General features: G+C 39.1%; 1 protein-coding gene across 3 annotated transcripts in view; it reads right to left on the bottom strand.

Moving 5' to 3' along the window:
- Positions 1 to 206: 206 nt before the first annotated feature.
- LOC139386515 (E3 ubiquitin-protein ligase COP1-like) overlaps positions 207 to 9,390 on the bottom strand; it is a 36,008-nt gene continuing 26,824 nt past the window's right edge. For all 3 annotated transcript variants that reach the window (XM_071132103.1, XM_071132102.1, XM_071132104.1), the window contains exons 16-20: positions 6,692 to 6,809; positions 3,232 to 3,356; positions 2,777 to 2,937; positions 1,879 to 1,923; positions 207 to 1,557 (exon numbers count right to left, since the gene is read on the bottom strand). In XM_071132103.1, the coding sequence (XP_070988204.1) occupies positions 1,540 to 1,557; positions 1,879 to 1,923; positions 2,777 to 2,937; positions 3,232 to 3,356; positions 6,692 to 6,809 (467 nt within the window). In that variant the 3' untranslated portion in view covers positions 207 to 1,539. The remainder of the gene's footprint in view (positions 1,558 to 1,878; positions 1,924 to 2,776; positions 2,938 to 3,231; positions 3,357 to 6,691; positions 6,810 to 9,390) is intronic.

Raw genomic sequence — 9,390 nt, 5'->3', positions numbered from 1 at the left:
GCTACATGAAGGGCTTCTGAGTAGCGTCCTCAGGCACAGGATCCACTCCAAAGGGTTGCAGTAAGAGAAGAGGATGTCTGTTACCATGGTACTGCATGGGGAGAAAATTAAGCTAGAGGTGGTGTGCTGGAGTAAAAAAAAAAAAAATTCTCATCAGCTTCTAACAATTGCTGACATGTATACCAGCAAAAGAAAGAAGCTGTTAATTCAGTTAATTTATTTATTTCAGTTACAAGTCATGGGAATTGAGGGGTACAATTAAACACGTACAAATTACAATAATTCTGTAATAGTCAAAGTAAGCCGAAACTGAAAAAGGAGAGGATTTTCTGAATATATTTCAGATACCTGTATGTCTAATTATAGAAAATAATACTTAGGAACTCAAGGGGTAACAAGGAAAACCGTCCTATAAATAATTAATGGCAAGTTGACTGTTCAAGGAGGCGGTCCTGTACAAACTGGGAAGATACAGTATCAAAGTAATCAAGATCACAGAAGTTACTTCGAAGTCAGAACATTTCTATAATTTGGCATTACACTACTCAATTTCAGTGTTACGTAGCTCTTTTTTAAAACCAAGAATAACTCAATGCAAAGACAAAAATTCTCTGCAAATAATTTATTAATATATACAAATAAAAAACATCTCTTGGTCGTTTATCAGATAATAGGTAAGTCTTGGCTGTCTAGCAAATCCAATTGATTTCATGTGTTGATGTGTACTGGTTGCAACATGCATCATGACTTAATACAAATTGAAAGTATTTGACACAGGATTTGTATTATCGAATAGATGTTTAGTTTAATGTGACATAAGAGAAATATACTGTAGCATGAGTGAAATGTCTCAGTCACTGATTCTTCTGTTGAGTTTTCAAACATTGTCAACACCTAACATTCTTAATGCAAAGCCACACCATTGAAAACTTCATTGCAGAACGAAAACAAGTCCAGTTTAAAGGTGTTGCCATTCCTTGAATCATCAAACACATAGGCCAAACATAGGGGTAAAACAAAAACTATTGAAGATGACACAATGGGCTCAAAAAGCATTCATACAAAGATGAGTCATTTTGCATTTTATTTTCATTTTCACTTGTGCTTTGGCCTTTAAAATGTAGCTTCTTGCTGGATGTACCTCTATTGAAATACATTTGTACAAGTTCTTATTAAAAATAACATTTCAATTCAACCTCAAATAATGTTAAAATGTTCTATTGGTCAATAACTTTATTCAAAAAGATTTCAAAAGATTCATCTTCCACTTTTGTGCAGAAAGGCCCTCAATGTCACTGAATTATATACATCCACTATACTAGTGTACGATCCGCTCAAAGTCTATTCCAAAGTATTCTTGCTCATTAAAAATCAAAGGACTTCGGTTTAGTTCATTTTTCCAACCTGGTCAGTTCCTCAGATCCTGAATGACAAAATGTCCATTCAACCAAGCCACTATGCTCCAATCCCCAGACTCAGACTGGCCATGAAATGGAGCAGTAGTTTCCAGAGGCTTTGATAAGAAGATCTGATGGACCTTCAAACAAGTTCAAGTACCTATGATGAGAGAAAAATACATGTGAGCAGGAAGGAAACACCATGGCTGCATTTACACAGGCATCCCAATTCTGATATTTTTTTCTCTAATTGATCTTATGACCAATCAGATCAGCTCTGAAAAAGAACTGATTGGTCAAAAGACCAATTAGTGGTAAGAAAATATCAGAATTGGGCAGCCTTTGTAGTCTACATTTTATCCAGGTTGAAAACCCTACATAGACCCCAATTGACATAGCCTGCAATAAGATGGTCATTGTGAGTTCCCAACAAGAGAAAGACTGTGTAAATGCTAAGTACATAAGTAGACAAAAAGCAAACCTTGATTGTTCCTTGACTGTTTGCAGCAATCAGCACATTGGAGTCCTATAAGAGGTCAGAAAAACACAAACCATGAAACTGTTAAATTAGTACTTGGGGTTGATTGACACCAACATTATTCTATTTCCCTAATTATGCTTTTACTAAATAACAACAATGTGGGCTCAAAGAGTGTCTATAAATGTATCTATAATATTCAAACAATGTCATCAGGTTATCAACTTTATATGGTGCAAAACCGGTAGAAAACTGAGCTATGCTGCTAAAAGAAATTCAGTGAAAAGAGAAAGGAACAATGTTGATACCTCGCTCTACAACCAAGGTGCATGAATTGAGGAGAAAACTGAACAGGAGAGGAAATTCAGTAACTTTTGGAAAATATGCAGTGGCCTTAATAAAAAGTATTATTTATTGTTGAAACCGATGCATTTTGGCCCATAGACTTCATCAAGTGGGGGGGGGAGTCATTTAAGCAGTGACAAGGGGGGTAATTTAAGTAGTGACACACCATGGTGTATGACTGTGTTGCCAGGTAGTTCAACCCTGTGTTCTTGTATTTACCAACCATGGAAATTGTAGGTGGTTTGATGTGTTTGAGATAGTGACCATTATCTTAGACCAAACTGTTTGTGTAATGAGCCATTCTTGTGGCAGTTACTTGTCCTTGTGTGAGAGAGTAATAACATGCTCCACTGGACAGTGGTGTCAGTCTGCCTAGACGAATACGCTAGCTTCTTATACTCCCTATACTGGGAGCATCATTAAGGTCACAAGACAGGCATTTGTTGTCAGTAATTATTTTGTTTGCAGCCGATTCAAAAGGCTTAACCGTAACGCAGACATATACACTGGATATCAGACATACGAATCTCCACTGGTCTGACAAACACACTCTTACCCCGTCAGGCATAGCTCTCCAGCATACAGCGCTGACAAACTCATTGGTGTCATCTTCCTTCTTGTCTTTATCCAGCACACTCTTCACAGTGTCAAACTTAAATGTCAGCAGTGTCTTGGACAGGCCTTTGTAGTATAGATACAGAGAGTTGTTCTCACTTCCTGCAGAGAAAATAATCACATCATTGTCAGTGATTGAACTCCAAAATTTGGCATTTCATCAATTCTTTTAGTACTCATCAAATAAAAGTACACTACATTTAAAAGCACCCAAAAGGAATTGTTAAACAACTGCACAATTGGTCATTTAGTCTCCAAACAGCATGAATTCTTCAGCCACATATGAATGTCAATCTGATTGTGTCAATCTGAGTAAAAGCATTTACAAATGTGTGGCGCTGGACTTTTCCAGCACCACACAGCATGCAGCTGTCAACATGGTCCGGTCCCACTTACCACACGCAACATAGTCTCCATTGGAGGCAAGGCCAACAAAGTTCTTCTCATTGATGTGGCCCTTGAATGAGCGCAAGCAGTGGGGCTTGTTTACATTCCACAGCTTCAGCTGGCTATCTGTTGAGCTGTGTGGTATAGAAGAGGAAATATGTCAGCAGAACATGCACTTCAGCTACAGATATGTTTTTCTTGCATCGGCTGCATATCAACGCACTGCATCTTCTGATGTCGCCCTTCCACATCTGCGGTGAAAGGTGAGAGCATGTATGTTAGACCATGAGACATCCCTAAATTCGTTTTTCTTGCAGATTTGTCTGTACCGCCCGAACGGCTTGGCCAACAAACTATGGAAAGAAGATGAGCCTCTATTTTGCTATATTTTGCTCTACAACCCCCCAACAAATGTTATGTGATTACCGTGAAAGGAACCTGTAACAGTTTTAAAAAATGAATGCAAGTGTGAAGGTAGTTTTGTGCCTACATAAAAAAAATGTGTTCAATTATTATTTTTTTTTTTTTTGTAAACCTCTAAAAACAGCACCAGTCAAAGGTTAGGACACCTACTCATTCAAGGATTTTTCTTTATTTTGCCATTTTCTACATTGTAGAATAATAGTGGAGACATCAAAACCGTGAAAAAAAAACACATGGAATCATGTATTAAGCAAAAAAAGTGTTAAACAATTCAAAATATATTTTAGATTCTTCAAAAGTAGCCACCCTTTGCCTTGATGACAGCTTTGCACTCTTGGCATTCTCTCAACCAGTTTCATGAGGAATTCTTTTCCAACAGTCTTGAAGGAGTTCGCACATTTGTAGACACAGACAGTGTCACCAGCAAAGCACCCCCACACTGCCTCCTACATGCTTCACGGTGGGAAGCACACATGTGTGGAGATCATCCGCAGTGCTTTTTTTGCAGCAATTCAACCATGAAAGCCTGATTCCCAGAGTCTCCTCTGAACAGTTGATGTTGAGATGTGTCTGTTACTTGAACACTGAAGCATTTATTTGGGCTGCAATTTCTGAGGCTGGTAACTAACTTATTTTCTGCAGCAGAGGTAACTCTAGATCTTCCTTTCCTGTGGCGGTTCTAATGACAGCCAGTTTCATCATAGCGCTCGATGGTTATTGTGACGGCACTTGAAGAAACTTTCAAAGTTCTTGACATTTTCCGGATTGACTGACCTACATGTCTTAAAGTAATGATGGACTGTCATATCTCTTTTCTTATTTCAGCTGTTCTTGCCATAATATAGACCTGTTTTTTTTTTATTAACCAAATAAGACTATGTTCTGTGTTCCACCCCTAGCATGTCACAACATAACATGATTGGCCACTAGAGGAAAGAAATTCCACAAATTAACAAGGCACACCTGTTACTTGAAATACATTCCAGGTGAGTAGATCATGAAGCTGGTTGAGAGAACGCCAAGAGTGTGCAAATCTGTCATCAAGGCAAAGGGTGGCTACTTTGAAGAATCTAAAATATGAAATATATTTTGATTTGTTTAACACTTTTTGGGTTACTACATGATTCCATTTTATTTCATAGTTTTGATGTCTTTAGTATTATTATAAAATATAGAAAAAAGTGAAAAGAACAACCCTGTAATGAATAGGTGTCTAAACGTTTGACTGGTACTATATATCTATCTATCTATATATACACTGCTCAAAAAAATAAAGGGAACACTAAAATACCACATCCTAGATCTGAATGAATGAAATATTCTTATTAAATACTTTTTTCTTTACATAGTTGAATGTGCTGACAACAAAAATCACAAAAATGATCAATGGAAATCAAATTTATCAACCCATGTAGGTCTGGATTTGGAGTCACACTCAAAATTAAAGTGTAAAACCACACTACAGGCTGATCCAACTGTGACGTAATGTCCTTAAAACAAGTCAAAATGAGGCTCAGTAGTGTGTGTGGCCTCCACGTGCCTGTATGACCTCCCTACAACACCTGGGCATGCTCCTGATGAGGTGGCGGATCTCCTCCCAGACCTGGACTAAAGCACCCGCCAACTCCTGGACAGTCTGTGGTGCAACGTGGCGGAGCGACGTTGGAGCGAGACATGATGTCCCAGATGTGCTCAATTGGATTCAGGTCTGGGGAACGGGCGGGCCAGTCTTGCATTAGGAGGAACCCAGGGCCAACCGCACCAACATATGATCTCACAAGGGGTCTGAGGATCTCATCTCGGTACCTAATGGCAGTCAGGCTACCTCTGGCAAGCACATGGAGGGCTGTATGGCCCCCCAATGAAATGCCACCCCACACCATGACTGACCCACTGCCAAACCGGTCATGCTGGAGGATGTTGCAGGCAGCAGAACGTTCTCCACGGCGTCTCCAGACTTTCACGTCTGTCACGTGCTCAGTGTGAACCTGCTTTCATCTGTGAAGAGCACAGGGCGCCAGTGGTGTATTTGCCAATCTTTGTGTTCTCTGGCAAATGCCAAACGTCCTGCATGGTGTTGGGCTGTAAGCACAACCCCCACCTGTGGACGTCGGGCCCTCATACCACCCCCATGGAGTCTGTTTCTGACCGTTTAAGCAGACACATGCACATTTGTGGCCTGCTGGAGGTCATTTTGCAGGGCTCTGGCAGTGCTCCTCCTGCTCCTCCTTGCAAAAAGGCAGAGGTAGTGGTCCTGCTGCTGGGTTGTTGCCCTCCTACGGCCTCCTCCACGTCTGCTGATGTACTGGCCTGTCTCCTGGTAGCGCCTCCATGCTCTGGACACTACGCTGACAGACACAGCAAGTCTTCTTGCCACAGCTCGCATTGATGTCCCATCCTGGATGAGCTGCACTACCTGAGCCACTTGTGTGGGTTGTAGACTCCATCTCATGCTACCACTAGAGTGAAAGCACCGCCAGCATTCAAAAGTGACCAAAACATCAGCCAGAAAGCATAGGAACTGAGAAGTGGTCTGTGGTCACCACCTGCAGAACCACTCCTTTATTGGGGGTGTCTTGCTAATTGCCTATAATTTCCACCTGTTGTATATTCCATTTGCACAACAGCATGTGAAATGTTGCTTCCTAAGTGGACAGTTTGATTTCACAGAAGTGTGATTGTCTTGGAGTTACATTGTGTTGTTTAAGTGTTCCCTTTATTTTTTTGAGCAGTGTACATACATACATACCACACATCCTAGATGTAGGACACACTATTCAAATCCTTGTTTCTCATGATTTATTTTTGTCCTTTTTGCCATTCATGAATGTGTTATTCAATGCGTTTCTATGGTCCATAGTATGACCATCTTTAAACAATTCCATATGTCGTCAGTTTAGCGCCACCCAACGTCTTAGGCTCTAAAGAATTAAGATCAGTGACCTAAAAGGCAAATGCTGTATTAATTTGGGGAACATTTACCATACAGTCATTCAAAATGTCAAACCGTGACAACCCAGAACTTAATTTGATTGAGGTGACTTACGCAGATACAATTTCCTCTCCGTTGACAAACTTAGCGTAGGACACAGCTTTCCTGTGGCCTTTGAACACCATGATAGGCTGTTTAGTGTTGCGGAGGTCGTAGTAGTGGACACAGTGGTCTGGGAGAAAACGCAGAAAAGGACACAGTTGTAATTTGGGGGAGGGGGTTTGGAAGAAGTAGCAGCGCATTCATGTCATTCTCATGAAACCATTAAAATACCATGGCAGTAATGATTTTACATTTAAAACATGTAATTTGGTAATATAACAAAATATAAGATAGTGTTCTCTACCTTGCACAAAGAGTGATTTCAATATAGTAATTAATTATTTTTATATTTTATTGCATTTTCTGCTAAAATTCTCATTACTGCAACCGTACAGCTGTCTGAATGTATGTTGTAATTTAAAACAGAGTAAAATGAAAATATTCTGAAAAAAATAAATGGATGTTCTCAAATGACAGAAAATATGAACTGAATATTCATGTATAATAATAAATGAAAAAAATTGTGGAAAACTGAAGTGTCTATGACTGATTTTCTCATCCTCCACAACATTTTTGAAGGACTGTTTACACAGAGAATTTTAAATAAAGTGTGATTTTGAATGAAGCAAAACATCTGTCAGTACCTTCAATATGGCTACCAGGTAAGCAGATCTCTTTATATTTCTCCAGTTAAAAGTTAAAAAGATCCTCGTCAGACTGCATACACAACATAATGAATGATCATTACAGATAACCGTAGGTTTCCACGTTTAGAAAAACGTTATTTAACATTTTCTATGAAAATATAGTTCATTATTGTCTAATTATGTACATTGAGTAAACATTTGCTTAGTCATCATGTATTTACTATTGTTAGCAAAACATGCTAAGGTTTCTCATCCTCTGCAACAACATTCTCACTTACCGATGCAATTTAAGGCCAGTTGCGGTAGAGAGAAATTCTGTTTCGGTAATGAGAATTTAATCATAGTTATATTTAAAAATATAGTCTAACTATTAATTGAAATATTATTTACTAATGGTTGATATTTTGCTTTATGTCCTGTTTAATTGCAGACAGTCAAGCAAGGGACAAAAAGAAAGCTTTAGCAAAATCCAGAGAAAACATTTACACCAACCCAGAACTGCTGGAAGAGTACCAAAGGAAGGAGAGAGAGAGGTTAGGAGCCTATGCCCCCATACAGTGTCTATGGGAAGTCACACATCCACCACACACACACAGTAAGCCATTTAGTTTGTACTATAGGATGTCCATACACAGTCTGCTATTCAGTCCCTACTATAGGATGTGTACAGACAGACACAGTCTGTAAGCATTCATTCCTTACTGTAGGATGCACAGTCTGTAAGCCATTCAGTCTCTACTATAGGATGACGTGTCCATAACAGTAAGATTTTCTCATGTTTGAGACATGCTCATTTCATGCTACCTTTCCAGTTCCAGATATCAAATATGAAATCAAAATAGTAAAATCAAGAAAACTCTAGATCTGACAAAGAAGCAACATGAAAAGAAGAAAACAGAAAACAGTAGCAGGAAAACTCAAACAGGTATTACAGAAGAAAGAAACAGCTAAAAGCTGTATTGGACATGACATCAAGCCAGGAAGATGATACACTTCAACATGTCCAAGAAGCAAATTAAGTTATTCAAAATCTTCAAGAAGACACAGCCTCCCCAAGAGAACAGCCATTTTCACTTCAACTCATAAAAGAAGAGAGACATCTCTACAGACACCAGGACCAATGAAGACATCTAGCCCAAAGGAATCACCCAAAAAGAGGAACAGAAGAAAGAAAACACTATCAAAATTGAGGTCAAAGCTGCGTTACACAGAAAAGAAGCTGCTGGTCAACCTAAAGAGATGGTCAACCTAAAGAAAAGACTGAAAAGACTTGAGATGATGGCCAAGAGGAAGCAGGTAATTGTCATCATGGAAGGCAGAGAGGTCCAGAAGAAAACTAAGAAGAGAGGTCAGAGAACATCACTCAATAACAGCCAGAGAAGACTAATGCGCAAACTTGTTAGCCACTTCCTTCATCAAGATCTCCACTATAATAAATGGGAAATCCGGAAAAATTAGAAAAAAAGGGCCAGATAGAGCCTTAACGGACACTCTTACGGAATATCTTCATAGAAGATTTGTCTGTTAAGGCACAACCTTTCCAAGCCTTAATTATTTAAACTTAAGTCATTTTGGATTGGCCAGCAAAGAGTCACAGACAGAGAAACATGTGCTTGCAAAACAGATTAAAACTTTGGCTTGAAGATAAAGACGCTGCATCAGCTTGGGGGTCACAGAAACATCCCCAAGAGACACTTTACAGGCCAGTGTGTGTAGTGATGATGACATAGTATTCTAATGTTTATGCATGTGTTGTTTTTGTGTGTTCTCTGATTTTAGACTATAGTGGCTTGCGAAAGTATTCACCACCTTGGCATTTTTCCTAATTTGATGCCTTACAACCTGGAATTATAATATATTTTTGGGGAGTTTGTATAATTTGATTAATACAACATGCCTACCACTTTGAAGATGCAAAATATTGTTTAAAACAAGAAATAAGACAAAAAAACAGAACTTGAGAGTGCATAACTATTCACAACCCCCCAAAGTCACCTTATGCAGCATTTACAGCTGCAAGTCTCTTGGGGTATGTCTGGATTTTTGTCCATTCTTCAATGCAAA

The sequence above is a fragment of the Oncorhynchus clarkii genome, chromosome 28 (genome assembly GCF_045791955.1).
Source record: "Oncorhynchus clarkii lewisi isolate Uvic-CL-2024 chromosome 28, UVic_Ocla_1.0, whole genome shotgun sequence".
NCBI lineage: Eukaryota > Metazoa > Chordata > Actinopteri > Salmoniformes > Salmonidae > Oncorhynchus > Oncorhynchus clarkii.
This window is presented reverse-complemented; position numbering and strand designations above follow the sequence as displayed.